The sequence below is a fragment of the Aegilops tauschii genome, chromosome 2, assembly GCF_002575655.3.
Source record: "Aegilops tauschii subsp. strangulata cultivar AL8/78 chromosome 2, Aet v6.0, whole genome shotgun sequence".
NCBI lineage: Eukaryota > Viridiplantae > Streptophyta > Magnoliopsida > Poales > Poaceae > Aegilops > Aegilops tauschii.
This window is the reverse complement of record NC_053036.3, coordinates 87,317,559-87,335,815: the sequence shown is the minus strand read 5'-3', so window position 1 is coordinate 87,335,815 and position 18,257 is coordinate 87,317,559. Positions and strand designations below refer to the sequence as shown.

Here is an 18,257-nt window from a genome sequence, read left to right as displayed (position 1 = left end):
CTTTACAATATGTCTTGTAGATCAAATGGCCCACGTTGTCCTCAACTTCAACGCGTTCCTAGAGAAAACCAAGCTGAAAGATGATGGCAGCAACTATACGGACTGGGTCCGGAACCTGAGGATCATCCTCGTAGCTGCCAAGAAAGATTATGTCCTAGAAGCACCGCTAGGTGAAGCACCAATCCCAGAGAACCAAGACGTTATGAACGCTTGGCAATCACGTGCTGATGATTACTCCCTCGTTCAGTGCGGCATGCTTTACAGCTTAGAACCGGGGCTCCAAAAGCGTTTTGAGAAGCATGGAGCATATGAGATGTTCGAAGAGCTGAAAATGGTTTTCCAAGCTCATGCCCGGGTCGAGAGATATGAAGTCTCCGACAAGTTCTTCAGCTGTAAAATGGAGGAAAATACTTCTGTTAGTGAGCACATACTCAGAATGTCTGGGTTACATAACCGCTTGTCTCAGCTGGGAGTCAATCTCCCGGATGACGCGGTCATTGACAGAATCCTTCAGTCGCTTCCACCGAGCTACAAGAGCTTTGTGATGAACTTCAATATGCAGGGGATGGAAAAGACCATTCCTGAGGTATATTCAATGCTGAAATCAGCGGAGGTGGAGATCAGAAAAGAACATCAAGTGTTGATGGTGAATAAAATCACTAAGTTCAAGAAAGGCAAGGGTAAGAAGAACTTCAAGAAGGACAGCAAGGGAGTTGCCGCGCCCGGTAAGCTAGTTGCCGGGAAGAAGTCGAAGAATGGACCCAAGCCTGAGACTGAGTGCTTTTATTGCAAGGGAAGTGGTCACTGGAAGCGGAACTGCCCCAAATACTTAGCGGACAAGAAGGCTGGCAACACCAAAGGTATATGTGATATACATGTAATTGATGTGTACCTTACCAGTACTCGTAGTAGCTCCTGGGTATTTGATACCGGTGCGGTTGCTCATATTTATAACTCAAAACAGGAACTGCGGAATAAGCGGAGACTGGCAAAGAACGAGGTGACGATGCGCATCGGGAATGGTTCCAAGGTCGATGTGATCGCCGTCGGCACGCTGCCTCTACATTTACCTACGGGATTAGTTTTAAACCTCAATAATTGTTATTTAGTGCCAGCTTTGAGCATGAACATTGTATCTGGATCTCGTTTAATTCGAGATGGCTACTCATTTAAATCCGAGAATAATGGTTGTTCTATTTATATGAGAGATATGTTTTATGGTCATACCCCGCTGGTCAATGGTTTATTCTTGATGAATCTCGAACGTGATGTTACACATATTCATAGTGTGAATACCAAAAGATGTAAAGTTGATAACGATAGTCCCACATACTTATGGCACTGCCGCCTTGGTCACATTGGTGTCAAGTGCATGAAGAAGCTCCATGCAGATGGACTTTTGAAGTCTCTTGATTACGAATCATTTGACACGTGCGAACCATGCCTCATGGGTAAGATGACCAAGTCTCCGTTCTCCGGAACAATGGAGCGAGCAACCAACTTATTGGAAATCATACATACCGATGTGTGCAGTCCAATGAGTGTTGAGGCTCGCGGAGGATATCGTTATGTTCTCACTCTCACTGATGACTTAAGTAGATATGGGTATGTCTACCTAATGAAACACAAGTCTGAAACCTTTGAAAAGTTCAAGGAATTTCGGAGTGAGGTTGAGAATCAACGTGGCAGGAAAATAAAGTTCTTACGATCAGATCGTGGTGGAGAATATTTAAGTCACGAATTTGGTACGCACTTAAGGAAATGTGGAATCGTTTCACAACTCACGCCGCCTGGAACACCTCAGCGAAACGGTGTGTCCGAACGTCGTAATCGCACTCTATTGGATATGGTGCGATCTATGATGTCTCTTACCGATCTACCGCTCTCATTTTGGGGCTATGCTTTAGAGACTGCCGCATTCACTTTAAATAGGGCTCCGTCGAAATCCGTTGAGACGACACCGTATGAATTATGGTTTGGGAAGAAACCTAAGCTGTCGTTTCTAAAAGTTTGGGGATGCGATGCTTATGTCAAGAAACTTCAACCTGAAAAGCTCGAACCCAAGTCGGAAAAATGCATCTTCATAGGATACCCTAAGGAAACCATTGGGTATACCTTCTATCTCAGATCCGAGGGCAAGATCTTTGTTGCCAAGAACGGGTCCTTTCTGGAGAAAGAGTTTCTCTCGAAAGAATTGAGTGGGAGAAAAGTGGAACTTGATGAGGTGATAGTCACTCCTTCCGAACCGGAAAGTAGCGCGGCGCGGGAAGATGTTCCTGTGGTGCCTACACCGACTGGGGAGGAAGTTAATGATGATGATCATGAAGCTTCAGATCAAGTTACTGCTGAACTTCGTAGGTCCACAAGGACACGTTCCGCACCAGAGTGGTACGGCAACCCTGTCCTGGAAATCATGTTGTTAGACAACGGTGAACCTTCGAACTATGAAGAAGCGATGGCGGGCCCGGATTCCGACAAATGGCTAGAAGCCATGAAATCCGAGATAGGATCCATGTATGCAAACGAAGTATGGACTTTGACTGACTTGCCCGATGATCGGCGAGCCATAGAAAACAAATGGATCTTTAAGAAAAAGTCAGACGCGGATGGTAACGTGACCATCTATAAGGCTCGACTTGTCGCTAAGGGTTATCGGCAAGTTCAAGGGGTTGACTACGATGAGACTTTCTCACCCGTAGCGAAGCTGAAGTCCGTCTGAATCATGTTAGCAATTGCCGCATACTATGATTATGAGATATGGCAGATGGACGTCAAAACGGCATTCCTTAACGGCTTCCTTAAGGAAGAATTGTATATGATGCAGCCGGAAGGTTTTGTCGATCCTAAGAATGCTAACAAGGTATGGAAGCTCCAGCGCTCCATCTATGGACTGGTGCAAGCATCTCGGAGTTGGAACATTCGTTTTGATGAGATGATCAAAGCGTTTGGGTTTACACAGACTTATGGAGAAGTCTGTGTTTACAAGAAAGTGAGTGGGAGCTCTATAGCATTTCTCTTATTATATGTGGATGACATACTATTGATGGGAAATGATATAGAATTCTTGGAAAGTATAAAGGCCTATTTGAATAAGTGTTTTTCAATGAAGGACCTTGGAGAAGCTGCTTATATATTAGGCATCAAGATCTATAGAGATAGATCAAGACGCCTCATTGGTCTTTCACAGAGTACGTACCTTGACAAGATATTGAAGAAGTTCAATATGGATCAGTCCAAGAAGGGGTTCTTGCCTGTATTGCAAGGTGTGCAATTGAGCACGGCTCAATGCCCGACCACGGCAGAAGATAGAGAAAAGATGAGTGTCATCCACTATGCCTCGACCATAGGGTCTATTATGTATGCCATGCTGTCTACCAGACCTGATGTAAACCTTGCTGTAAGTTTGGTAGGAAGGTACCAAAGTAATCCCGGCATGGAACACTGGACAGCGGTCAAGAATATCCTGAAGTACCTGAAGAGGACTAAGGATATGTTTCTCGTTTATGGAGGTGACTAAGAGCTCGTCGTAAAGGGTTACATCAACGCTAGCTTCGACACATATCTGGATGACTCGAAGTCACAAACCGGATACGTGTATATTTTGAATGGAGGAGCAGTAAGCTGGTGCAGTTGCAAGCAAAGCGTCGTGGCGGGATCTACATGTGAAGCGGAGTACATGGCGGCCTCAAAGGCAGCACAGGAAGCAGTCTGGATAAAGGAGTTCATTACCGACCTAGGGGTGATTCCCAATGCGTCGGGCCTGATGACTCTCTTCTGTGACAACACTGGAGCTATTGCCCTTGCCAAGGAGCCCAGGTTTCACAGGAAGACCAGGCATATCAAGCGTCTCTTCAACTCCATTCGTGAAAGTGTTCAAAATGGAGACATAGATATTTGTAAAGTACATACGGACCTGAATGTAGCAGATCCGTTGACTAAACCTCTCCCTAGAGCAAAACATGATCAACACCAGAACGCTATGGGTGTTCGATTCATCACAATGTAACTAGATTATTGACTCTAGTGCAAGTGGGAGACTGTTGGAAATATGCCCTAGAGGCAATAATAAATGGTTATTATTATATTTCTTTGTTCATGATAATTGTCTATTGTTCATGCTATAATTGTGTTATCCGGAAATCGTAATACATGTGTGAATATATAGACCACAACGTGTCCCTAGTAAGCCTCTAGTTGACTAGCTCGTTGATCAACAGATAGTCATGGTTTCCTGACTATGGACATTGGATGTCATTGATAACGGGATCACATCATTAGGAGAATGATGTGATGGACAAGACCCAATCCCAAGCATAGCATAAAAGATCGTGTAGTTTGTTTGCTGAGCTTTTCCAATGTCAAGTATCTTTTCCTTAGACCATGAGATCGTGTAACTCCCGGATACCGTAGGAGTGCTTTGGGTGTGCCAAACGTCACAACGTAACTGGGTGACTATAAAGGTACACTACGGGTATCTCTGAAAGTGTCTGTTGGGTTGACACGGATCGAGACTGGAATTTGTCACTCCGTATGACGGAGAGGTATCTCTGGGCCCACTCGATAATGCATCATCATAATGAGCTCAATGTGACTAAGGAGTTAGCCACGGGATCATGCATTACGGTACGAGTAAAGTGACTTGCCGGTAACGAGATTGAACAAGGTATTGGGATACCGACGATCGAATCTCGGGCAAGTAACGTACCAATTGACAAAGGGAATTGTATACGGGATTGATTGAATCCTCGACATCGTGGTTCATCCGATGAGATCATCGTGGAACATGTGGGAGCCAACATGGGTATCCAGATCCCGCTGTTGGTTATTGACCGGAGAGGCGTCTCGGTCATGTCTGCATGTCTCCCGAACCCATAGGGTCTACACACTTAAGGTTCGGTGACGCTAGGGTTGTAGATATATTAGTATGCGGAAACCCGAAAGTTGTTCGGAGTCCCGGATGAGATCCCGGATGTCACGAGGAGTTCCGGAATGGTCCGGAGGTGAAGAATTATATATAGGAAGTCCAGTTTCGGCCACCGGGAAAGTTTCGGGGGTTATCGGTATTGTACCGGGACCACCGGAAGGGTCCCGGGGGTCCACCGGGTGGGGCCACCTATCCCGGAGGGCCCCATGGGCTGAAGTGGGAAGGGAACCAGCCCTTAGTGGGCTGGGGCGCCCCCCATGGGCCTCCCCCTGCGCCTAGGGTTGGAAACCCTGGGGGTGGGGGGCGCCCCACTTGACTTGGGGGGGGGGGGGAGTTTCCCCCCCTGGCCGCCGCCCCCCCTTGTAGATGGGTTCCAGGGCCGGCGCCCCCCCCCCCTCCAGGGGGCCTATATATAGTGGGGGGGGAGGGAGGGCAGCAGCACCACAGCCCCTGGCGCCTCCCTCTCCCCCTGCAACACCTCTCCCTCTCGCAGAAGCTTGGTGAAGCCCTGCCGAGATCCCGCTACATCCACCACCACGCCGTCGTGCTGCTGGATCTCCATCAACCTCTCCTTCCCCCTTGCTGGATCAAGAAGGAGGAGACGTCGCTGCTCCGTACGTGTGTTGGACGCGGAGGTGCCGTCCGTTTGGCACTCGGTCATCGGTGATTTGGATCACGGCGAGTACGACTCCATCAACCCCGTTCATTAGAACGCTTCCGCTCGCGATCTACAAGGGTATGTAGATGCACTCCTTTCCCCTCGTTGCTAGTATGCTCCATAGATGGATCTTGGTGATGCGTTGGAAATTTTTAAAATTCTGCTACGATCCCAAACACAACTATGCCATAAAAATTCTACAGGGAGCAAGAGTTGGTGTGCTCTTACTTGACCTGATGTGTCACCTCTTAATGCCAACTGCCAAGCGAGGAAGGAGGGGAAAAGCAGAGGTGCAGCTGGGAGCGGAGGGCACGTACGGCTGTGGAAAGAGAAAGGAAAGAAGTTGATTTGATCACATCACCAACTAAAAAGGCCAAGCATGAGGTAAATCTGCACCCTTCAAAAGTCAGAATACAAGTGTGTGAAAACAGTTTGTTAATTTGTTTAGAAGACGAACCTTCTCCCTTTCCTCAGGTAATAGACTCACATTACGAGAGCTCATGGCAATACCATCGGCTTCTCTTACTATATCTGATTCTACTATCTCTACAAAAAATTAAAGGTCACAAACCTAAAAAGAGAATAAGCATTTGGAAAATGTAACTGAAGGCCTGAAGAATCGAAACAGACACAGGCATGATATCCATCAGACCATCAATTCAAAATGATTACAAAAATGGAGCAAAAACTATTCCCCAAATAAATATTTAGTGCATTCTCAAAGCTGAGCTACCCTCAAAACATGAGAATGGAGTGCTGATAAAAAGTGTTGTCAAATCCATTAGTTACCAGTACATATACAGATGACTTGTCAAGAATTAGGTACATTATGTGATTACAGCAACTATTTGACTCAAATGCTACAAATACTGAACGATGGTGTGAGGCAGCTCACCATATATCATCAACTCTTGCAATAATAGATACAACTAAATCGGGAATAAGAACACCATAAAACATTGTTCTTGGGCTGCAAACCATTAATCCAATCGGAGATGGAAAATACCAAAGTCTGAAGGTAATTCTAAGTACAATAATTTGAGTAAATAACATAAAGGTAACTGTCAACTTTTTATTAATCATATATATATATATATGAAGTAACCTTCATCACTTAATAAATGAAAACCAAAAATGAAGCTCACCTAGTCATGTATTGGTCTGTCTCTCTTACTCTTGGTGTCCTTTCCCTCCAATGCAATGAACAACAGGTACTTACACCATACAGAGATTATGTAGCAACTAAACGTATGGCATATTCATCATCACTTCTCTTTGCCTCATAGCCTTCTCTTCAGTAATGTACCTACGGGTTATACATTAGTTCAGTAGCGGCATGGGAGAACCAACAGCACAGAACATCATCACTTCTCTTTGGCTCAACAGCAGAACCAAACATTAACGCGTACCTCAACCAACGGATCTGACACGTACCTCAACCAGCTTGCTGGCGGCGCCGCTTCCACGACGAACCACGATGGCCTCCTCCATCTCCCTAGCAGCTCAAGCCCACCGCGACCAACCTGTTGCTTCTTGTCCTTGGCACCTATCTCCCCTCCTTCTTGCAACGATGGCGGCATGGGAGAGAGAGAGAGAGAAGAGGACGAGGAGGAGGAGGAGGAGAGGTGGCAGCGCAAAGATCTGCGCCGGATCCAGAATCACGGCGGCGCGTGATGCCGGCGACCTGCGCTCGACCCGGCTGGGCCGAGAACTGCCGCACCCGCTGCTGCACCTCGAGCGCCGGGGAGAGAAGGCCGAGTCAGCTGCCGCGTGGAGCCGGCGGCGCGACAGGAGGGGAAGGAGGGGGTTGGGGCAGGGGATAGCGGCGGCGCAACGGGAGGGAAGGAGGGGATCGAGGGAGGGGAGAGCACGGGAGAGAAGGCCGCTTCGGCCGCCGCGTGGAGCCGGCGGCGCGACGGGAGTGAAGGAGGGGATCGGGGGAGTGGAGAGCACGGGAGAGGAGATATTTTCCCTTAGGCTGCTCGCTGCTCTATTTTTCTTTTTCCCTCGCGCGGTGCGTTCGCTGTGCACTGTTCGCTCGCTGCACTGTTCATAGCGATTTAGGGGGCGACGTGGATGGCTTTCTCCTTCCTAGCACTTCTTGAGGGTTTATATGTTCAATGATGCGTCGAGTACCAGCGATGTGGTAGCTAACTGACGACCACCACCACGCGCTCCCCCGTCCTCCTCCAGGGGCCAATTTTCATTCACAGCTCAACACAACTAGTTTAACTAAGCGAGTTCAACATGACCATATCACTTGTTCCTCCCCCTCTTGGTGGTACGCTCCTCGTTTCTCTGTGGCATCCCGCGTTGCTGCCCGGATGGTCACGCGTCAACGGCGTCATCCTCCGCTGCATCCGGCGTCACGACGTGCGAGCGAACAAGCAGATGCAGTTGTGCAAGCAGCACTGGCTGCCGCCGCCGGCCGCCTCTAGGGTTAGGGCGAGACGAATTGAGGAATGGGGATTGGGGTGCGGCTGTGCTATGCGAGCCTGTGAGCCTTTGTCTCCTGTCATGCATGCGACTTGGGCCTTCTTTTTTGTTGGGCCTGATTTATCGGTGAGTATAGCACATCCAAATGTCAGCGAGTTTCGTAAATATTGGTCAATTTGGTTATTTCAGGTTTTTAGGAGTGAAAACCAAACCCTAACCCGAAGACTGAACTGGTGGAAAATAAAAACCCAACCCTAACCCGATAACCGAATTAACCAGCAATTCGGTTAATAAGGTTCGGTTCGCGTTCGGGTACCCAAATGCCCAGGGTGACGCGCATCGGCATCTTCCCGGCATATGGCCAGGTTTTTTTGGATCCACATGAGTGGTACACCGGATGTTCGGTTATCTCGGGTGGTGGGGCAGTCGCCTATGAGGCTGATAACCCTCTCCCGCCAGTTGTTCTTGTCCACTTGCCCAGTGAGAGCATGGCCCTGGATCGGTAGGGCCGTGATCATGGCGAACTCTTCGAGTGTCACTATCATCTCACCACATGGGAGATGGAAACTATGCGTCTTGGGGCGCCACCGGTCGACCAATGCTATGAGAGTTGATTGGACAAGCGTCGGCGGCTTTCGCTTGAACTGAAGCACGAAACCCAGCTGTTGTGCTCTCCTGAAGTACGATGTGTAGCGTTCGTCATACTGCATCTGAATGACCTTGGTGTGGCCCCTCAGCCGCAATGGCGGTAGTATCTGTCAAAGTGTAAACGAAAATACTTAGTAACTTCATTTATCATAATAACCACTTTTTGATGCAAAAACTTGATCATAATTATGACCACTCCATTCTCCATAAAACGAGCGCGACGACCGTTGGCGATGACCGTTGTCGAACGCATGGTCAAGCATGGTGTACCTAATGCCGATGGTGGGCGAAAGGGGAGGCCTCCTTATTTTTCTTGCAAATGAATCATGTCATTTTCAACTAACATGCATCATATCATATTAACCAATTCTAGCATATTCAACTTACATCAATCAATAAATATATCATAAAATATATAATCAATAATTGAATATGCAAATGAATCGTGTAATCAAACTAAAAACCTAGTTACTACGTCAATGCGAATGAATCATATTTAATCAAACTAAAATATCGTATTGAATCAACAATCATATATATCCATCATATCTCTAATCAATAGTTTTTATCCATCATATCACGTAAACCAATCATATTCAACCACATCACCGCATCAATCAAATTCAATCATATTCAACCACATCAAACATCAATGAACAATTAAAAAATATTATGAACATGAACTAGGATTCATCTACTAGATGAAATAGGGTTCAATCAAATTCAATCATATTCAACCACATCAAACATCAATGAACAATTCAAAAAAAAATATCAACATGAACTAGGGTTCATGTTGATAGTATATAGAAACACGAACTAGGGTTCATCTACTAGATGAAATAGGGTTCTATCATATTCAACCACATCAAACATCATATTAATCCTAACTAAACAAACCTAAACACACACACACACACACACACACACATATGAAATAGGGTTCATCTTGTGCCAAATAATGCATCAAATCGAAATCTTTTTAACTCAAACGAATTGGAGGGATTGAGAGAGCTTATTTTTCTCATTTCGGAGCCATCTCGATCCAAAAAAATGGTGGAGAAATGAAAAGGATCGGAGGGGAAGTGGAGGGGACGAGAGAGGAGTTCCTCTCTGCTGTTGTGGCACGGCGCGACGCGGGGGAGAAGATGGGGGCTGGGGTTCACGGGTGGGCCCCGCGCCCTGGCCCCAGCGGGTTTATATCTGTTGAGCACCTACCGCCGGGGTTCGACGGTAGGGTTGCATAGCCTACCGCCGAGGCCTCTGGCGGTAGGGTGGACGGCAGGAGATGATTGCTGTTTCCAGAAGCTGGCGTGGATGAGTGGGCTACCGCCGAGGCCTCTGCCGTTAGCGTGTTCTATCCTACTGCCAGCCTCCTTGGCGGTAGGAAAAAGGGTCAGATCATGAAATAATTTCAAACACGGGTCAAATCCGGCTAAACTTTGTGCAAAGTGTCAAAACACGGAAATCGGCCTCCTCCGGGTTCTTCTTCAAGCGTGTTAGTTCGCGGCCGCTGTGGGGTGTGGGCGGCGGCTCCCTCCCTCGACACGTCATCCTCGGCCCCTCCCTCGACCAACACGCGGAGGCTCTGGCCCATGCCGTAGGACTTCACTGTTCAGCACGGGTCATGATAGAGCGGCAGGGTGCGTCAGCGATGGGTCGCACGGTTGGTCACACCTCGGGTGGGATGGTTGTTGCCGATGGTGGAGATGCAGGGTGATTACGTGCGAGCACTTTTAGTGTGCTCATGAACAGGGAGGTGGGGCAGCGGTACATCTACGCCGAGACCAAGCTGCGGGAATTCATGGGCACTAGAAGGATTGAGGAAGGAAGTCAAGGCAACTTGGGTGAAAGGGATGCCAGGCTCTAACCTGCGTTCTTTGAAGATTACAACAACTTATCTGCTGTCTCTGTGTGCCTAATTGAGTGTTAGCCGTCCATCTGCCATGCAGCGGCTTACCCGCGAGGATAACAGTTTGCCAACTGGAGATTATTGTCGGCCGCAGATCCAGCATCCGACACTCATTTATGATTCCCGCATCGATGTTGCTTTCCAGCTCTCTTTACCGTCTTCTTTTCTACTCCCCTGTAAACTAATATAAGGGCGTTTAGAATACTAAAATAGTGATCTAAACGCTCTTATATTAGTTTACGGAAGGAGTACTTTGCACCTACTCTAGCTTGTAATAATGGCTATAAAATCAGCTTCACTCCCGTGTGAGAGGCCATGTGATAATTGTAATTGGGTTGAAGCCCTAATTAACATCCCTTATCCCCGAAGAACTCATTTTTCTCGTGATTTAGTTGCAGGCCGTACACACTAGTTAACCATGATTCAGGGCCAACTACCGTGAAACCATTAATTGAGGAGTACTTTTTCCAAAGATCACTCCCACCTCCCCAGGTTGCGACAAGTGGCGCACTGGATGTGCGGCACTTGTTGCACACTGAGAGTTTTCCTTTTTTTTCGTACATCCGTTTATTCAAAACATTTTATCTCCTAAACAGTGCGTCTAAATCTCGAACCATTTGCGCTGCTGAATTCTTCGTGTCGAATCTTCAAAAGTAGATCCCATGTTGATAGGTTTTAACGAAAAAAAATCACAAAAAAAACAGACGAAAAACGAACTGGGAGCACATTTTTTTTCCCTTTCCGAAAGACGTTTTCGAGAGGCACGGCCGTGCCTCTCACGGAAGCAAATCTGTGTCTCTCGCATGAGGAAAAAAAGAAAAACGTGTTTTTTTAGCATGGATGTATGTAGCCCACTTTTGATGCAGCACCAGGGTTCCACTAGACTACCTCTACAGCCTCAGTTGCGTCTGCCACCAACTGCTGGTTCTCCATCCCAGAATATCCTCTTCGAACTTCTCAAAAACAAATGGGCTACATGTTGCCGCCAAATCGAGAGGCAGACCAAGGTAGGTGACAGAGGCGTCATACTCCACCAGTGGCTGGACCAGCTCCCCCTCCAAAGTTGTGTTGCACACCGATTCACAGGAGGATGCCAGCGGTGTGAAAACATCCAAACCATCATGACCCATAGTCGAAGCTGCCCGGGTGGGGGCAACTGCCAAGCCAATGGGGAGGATATGTGGCCAACGGAGATTGGGCGAGTCCCATAGTCCGCCGAAGAAGGTCGTCGGTCCACCTGATGCTCTGACCGATCCACCTGATCATCTGACACACGCAAGGCTGCAGCCACCGGACTGGTTTGAATCTTGCCCCCTGGTGACCAAATTTGGTGTTTTGACCCTTTTATGAAACTTTAGCAAGATCTGAGCCTGTCATAACATAAAAAATACCCTACCACCACCTCCAGGGTCTTTGATGGTAGGGTCTGGCACTACCTTTCCTTTGAAAATGAGGTCGCTCGTGCATGCATGCTGGCTAGGCTGGATGGCGTTTTGCAAATGTGCAGGGTGTCTACCCTGCTTACTGCCTACCTAGCTAGCTACCCATGCATCCCATCAATTATTTAAGTTTGTGGCATGTCCAAGCTAGGAGTTACGTACTGATGCATGTGGGTGGAAAGAGAAAGGGAGAGATGGATGCGAGTGGATGTTCTTGCATACTATGCAGTTTGTCAGAGACCAGTGCTCGCATGCCCTCACATGCATCTCGTAATAGCAGCCTACCGTCAAGTACCATGGCGTAGGGTTACACAGTTTACCGCCAAATACTCTGGCGATAGGATATTTTGCATGTTAAATGACTGTGACGGCGCAGTTAAGTCCCTACCACCATTGACCTTGGCGGTAGGTTGTGTAACCCTACCACCAATGCCTACGGCGGTAGGAAAAAGGGCCAGCTGAAATTTTTCGAACCAGGGTCAAATCTGGCTAAAGTTTCGCAAAAGGGTCAAAACACCAAATTTGGCCCCCCTGTGCCTGGCCACCATGCACTCCACCACTGTTGTCTGGTGGCGGTGATATCTCCGACGGCCGGGTGGACGGCAACTACCGTGTCTGAAGCCCACGACCACACCCAACGTGTGGTTGACCGCGTGACGACGAAGAACCATCCGTGCCTGCTGCCACTCCGGCACCGGTGGCCATGCCCAGGCAGCTACGGGAAGGTGCACGACGCGCCCAAGGTGGTCGGGTGCGGGAAGGTGGGACGCGACGGGAAGCAAGGGGAGGTAGGGCGCAGGGAAGAGCCGAAGTCGGCGGATTCCAAAAAGTGGAGCTGGATGGACATGGCTACCGGTGCCGGAGTGGCAACCGGCATAGAGGGGAGATGGGAACGGCTCAGAGGGGAGAGGGGCAGTGGCCATATTCAGATCGACTCCGAGAGAAAGCCAGTAGACTAGTAGTACATGAGCACATGTTCAACCCTGAAACTAGCATGACATGTATTGAAACTTGTAGTTAGTTTATAGGTCGTTAGTAGAAAAAAAATAGAGTCAATTACATCACTGGTGCTAGAACTTGGCATGAATGCTCAGTTTAGTGCTACAAATTATGGTGTACATTAAAGTGGTGCAAAAACTTGGCTTTGCGGTGCAAATACAGTGCAAAAATCGTTTTTGTACATCCATGACGCTGACGAGGCGTCTTAGCTTGGCATGAGGCCCGCTGTCAGGCGATGGGGACAGGGCGTGTGGCATGCTCTTTTTGCAAAAAAAAAAACTTCGGGTTTTTTTTCCGCATAAAAATAACACTGGGTGGCCCACCTGTCAAAAATAGCACTGATAAGAAAATTGTACCCACTAGGTTTCGAACCTCAAACCTACCTGCAAGCCTTACCAAATCAACCGATCAATTTTCCTGTTCATTTGTGATCAGTACTGACAGTGTAAATTAATTCTTTTTGAACACAAATGAAAAAGGTGCACCTTAGGGGTTCGAACCAAGGACCTACATATTTTACAAATTGGCGATTAACCACCAGGCCTGACGACATTTAGTTCTCTATGATAATAAATATTTTCTATACCAGTTTGGCCTAACAACATAAATTAAAACTCTAAACTTCGAATGAAAAAAAATCCAACAGTCAAACCAGCAATCTCCTATCCCGATAGTGCAAACCAACACCGGACAAAGATTGTTTCTTATACATAGGCTAATGGTTCTTTTATATTGAAGCCACATTTCTATTCTTTAGAAAATATAATATTTTCCTTATAAATGTGCACATGATTTTTCATGAAGCATAAATATTTTTCCTAAAATTACATAAGCATTTTCCAAAAGCATGAAAAATCTATATATTGCATTAATATTTTATTAAAAACGTTAATTTAAAATTATACAAATATTTATTTAAATACATTTAACCAATGTAAAATATTTATAAAAGTTCATAGAAATTTTACAAAATTAATGTAGTTTTAGAAACGTTGAATATATTGAAAAAAATAAATAACAGTAAGTTGTCCCAGGAACAAGAAATACTAATAAATATGAAGATCATACCAGAGGTCACCCGCGACATTGTTAATAAAATATTTAACCATTTAAAACTACATACATTAATGTTTTCTAAATTATATAAACATTTATTAAAATATATAAATTCGTATAATTTTAATATTCACGTTTTTAATAAAACATGCATGCAGTATATAAACGTTTTCATGCTTTCAAAAGTGTTTATAAACTTTTAAGAAACAAAATAATTATGATTTACGAAAAATCATGTGCAATACCTATAAGTAAAAAATTATATTGTCTAAAGAATATATATATAAGTGGTCTCAGTACAATAGCCTATTTAGCAAACAAATTTTGGCGGCCCTGGTAGTTAATCGTGTATGCCAGAAATCTTCAGGTCGCTGGCACGGAATGTCTCATTGGCCGGTGGTTAGGTGCGCTCACATCGCATGTTACCTGTTGTTTTTTTTTTCAGGTGTTGTAGGTTCGAAACCCTGTGTGTGCTATTTTTTTCTCAATGCGTTTTGTGCAGGTGGGTCTCCCAGCGTTATTTTTGTGCAAAAATAAATAAAAACTGAAGGGTTTTTTTTTGCAAAAAAGGAGGCCGCACAACCTGTCCTCACTATCCAGTCATTGACAGCGGGCCCCAAGCCTTGTTGGCATGCCTCATCACCGTCGTGGACGTATACAAACGAGTTTTGCACCGTATTTGCACCGTGAAGTCAAGTTTTTGCACCACTTCAATATACACTACAACTTGTAGCACTAAAATGATCATTCATGCCAAGTTCTAGCACCAGTGGTATAATTGACTCAAAAAAATATATACACTTACCTCCTTACTGCATCAATGCCACCAAGGCTTAGCACAGTTAGGCTCCGGTTTAACAAGAACCCAGCATTGTTACGATCTTCTGAGATCGTATGTCTATCTTTCTTAAACACTGGAGTATGATCTGGATGCTCACCATCTTAGGTTTGTGATCTACATAATGTGCATATTCTATCATTTAATGACACCTTATATACATACTGCAGGATGTTCACACGCAACAACAGACTGGATTACCAACTGTTCTTTAACACCAGGGGAGCTTTTAGACCTATATGGTCTGGAATGGACTGGTTGCGGTAGTATGCTTTTTTGATGTTTTCGTGATCCTCTTGAAGAAAGATAGATACATGTCTCTTATGGGGCTTCTATTGATGACAATAATACTTGCAATTGGCCGGTTCCTGTCTGGGCTGAAACTGCACATATGCAAACCGCTACACCGTGCCACATCACTATGGAGCCCCTTAGTTGCAATCTTGTTATTGGCTCCCTCTCTATCAGACCGCAGTCGTCAATACATATATGGTGCTGATGAGGGTCAAAATCAAATAGATCCATTGACCAGATGGGTAGTGTTCACAACACTACTTGTGCCAGTGCTATTGGTAACAATAAGCAGGCTACGGTTTACAAGAATCATCAAACTAGTGGACAGAACTCTTGGCAGCAAAAAAGTATTTTGGCGTCAGGTTATTATAAACTTGTGCATGATTGCTGTGCTAGGGATGCAGATGTACATGCTACGCCGAGATGTATTCGTGAACATTTCTACGAGCATGATAATCCAAGTGTGTGCCTTAATCCAAGTGTGTGCCTTAGCGGTGTTGTCATTTGGCAACTTCCAGATTCCAGCAGCCGTGTTGCGTATCGTGCTAGCAATCTTGGGCCTTCTGTATGTGCCTAAGTATGGAAAGGACAATAAGAACCTCAAAGCACCTCTCAGAATGTTCTATGGGATGGTGCTTGGACAAGGAATCTTCAATTCTGTGGCTTGCATGCTCGAGTTCTTTTCGTTCATCCCTCGGAGATACCTTGTCCACCGTGGTGGGTTTAGAGGTCAGTGTGGAGTAGAATCTGTCAATGTGTACTATGCATACGCCTTAGAGAAATGTATGCAGGAGGGTGTGCTTGCTCCAAAGAAGATCAGCCTGACCAACTTTGCCATGGATTCTCTAAACTCGGATTCATCCAAGAATCAGCTCCACGGTATTCGTCTGATGCACAGCTTTCTGCAATGGCAGCCAACCAGGGCACAACTCCTGTCAAAACTCACCACTTCCACCAATACTGTGGCCAGAATAATCAGGATGTTGGATTGGACAAGTCCAAAGGATACAACTATCAGATTATATGCCGCAAAGGTCACCGCTGAACTTGCGAAGGACCTCCGTGTTGTCGCCTTCCCCGGCACGATGCAGATTGTATCTGCACTTCTTGACGCTCATAGCAGCCCAAAGAGAGGAAATCCACTTCTGGACACAGATGATGAACAAGAAGAAAGGCAAGATCAATTTCTGAAGACAGAAGATAGCCAAGAGCAAGAACATCATACAGTAAGGGACGTAGCTGTTAACCAATCGCAAAGACAAGACCCACTTCAAGACACCAATTACCTGCTCGAGGAAACACAAGTACGCTCGACCCAACAACCTTTGGCCGACAAAAAGAAATCTTACATAATCAGATGCTGGCAGCGGATTAAAGAATTACGTTCACTTCCCAAGGAACAGCCATCAACAGACCATGATCTTCTCCCTGCACTGGCCATGTCACTTATTGAAAGTCTTGCTGGTGATCAGGAAAACTGCGTGGAAATAAGCAAAGCAGCTAACCTCATCCCGAAAATCATAGGATTCACGAGATTCATACGTGCCATGAGCACTAAGGATACCGAGGCAGAACAAAAGGTCATGTTGAAGTCATCACTGAAGGTACTGCAAAGGCTCACAGGCATTGGCGGGGAAATCGGCATAACACTGCGGTACAAGATATCAAAACATCCCTTCCTATTGAGAAACCTTGCAGAAATCTTGAAAGACGACAGAAGCAGCCAGGAATCGAGAAAGTTGGTGGCCGGAATCCTCAGGAACATTGCCATTGATGGGAACACAAGGCAGGACATTGGTCGCATTCAACTGATCATCACCAGGCTGAAGCAGACATTTCTCAATGAAGAAAATCCCATGATTACCAATGCTGATCACTTGTCACGGAAGGTCGGGCAAGCACTGGCAATGTTGACAACAGAAAGTGTCCAAAATTGCTTGATTGTGTTGCAGGAACCAGAGTTCATTAAGAAATTGAAACATATGATCTTGATCCATGATAGCAAGTACATATATGTGGCAGCAAGTCTGTTACGTAATCTGTGCCTGCACTTTCGACATGAGCTCAGAGAGTCGGACCTGAAGGAGCTATCTCATATCTTGCGAGAGGTGAGCCCTGCTAATTCAAGCAACAAGTGCAGTATTAGAGGTGGCTAACGAAATTTATCATTTGTATTTGTATTTGTTTTGTGCGTGAGTTGTTGGTAGATCCCTGCAATTTTGTACTTCTGCACGTTTATTATCACTGATTATGTTGTATAGCTGCAAATTGAATTGTCACTAATTATGATACATATCATCACAGGTGTTGGAGAAAATAATTGACGTGGAAGGGGCAGAACTAGAGATCATCATTGGCCTTAGTTCACTAATTTGTAAAACCATTCCTGAAGACTTTACCCAAGAACTAGAAGGCGGCCAGATTAAGCGAAGATTTGTGAAAAGGCTCGTCAATGTGTTGAATGCAAATACGGAACCTGGCGCTAATTGTCCTGGGATCAGAAGGGTTATACTTGAGCAAGTCATTAACATGATGGAGTCCAATTATCGCTATGCGGACTGTTTCAACGAATTCAGGATGACAGAAGCCCTCTCAGTCGTCGAACAAACACTGTCACACGCTGAGAACTACAAGTTCTTCTTGGGTGATGCAGGTTTCATGGAGTACAACACACCTATCTCCGCTCTTGTGGTAAGAGCAAAAGAGCTTATGTGTTGTAACTGACTAGCTTCAACCGCAGATGGTAGCAGAACTTCTGAACACATTTGATTCCTCATTTCATAAGCGAGTTGTAGGAGATTATTCATTTACAATTGTAGTGAACTGTACATTACAGTACAATAAGGGACGCGTGGATTTAGATTTCGTAGCAAGAATGCAGGTGTGAGGAGAAAAAGAACAATCTTGGCTTTAGAGACACAAGGTGCTGATATAGTTGTAGAGATTTCATATTTGTAATTTGAACCTCAGATAAAAAAATAGTGGATGTATGTGCTTTATTTTACAATGAAAAATACTTTCGTTTGCAGTGGGAGATGCATAATCAAATGGTT

The 18,257-nt window shown here is 45.7% G+C and overlaps 1 protein-coding gene across 1 annotated transcript; it reads left to right on the top strand.

Annotated features, from left to right (window-relative positions):
* The first annotated feature begins 15,833 nt into the window (after positions 1 to 15,833).
* LOC141040774 (uncharacterized) lies at positions 15,834 to 17,360 on the top strand. The gene has a single exon (XM_073506892.1). The coding sequence runs from the start codon at positions 15,834 to 15,836 to the stop codon at positions 17,358 to 17,360; it is 1,527 nt and encodes a 508-aa protein (XP_073362993.1).
* Positions 17,361 to 18,257: the final 897 nt, after the last annotated feature.

Excerpts from the sequence above, each read along its gene's own strand:
- LOC141040774 (XM_073506892.1), top strand. The coding sequence starts at position 15,834 with ATGGTGCTTGGACAAGGAATCTTCAATTCTGTGGCTTGCATGCTCGAG.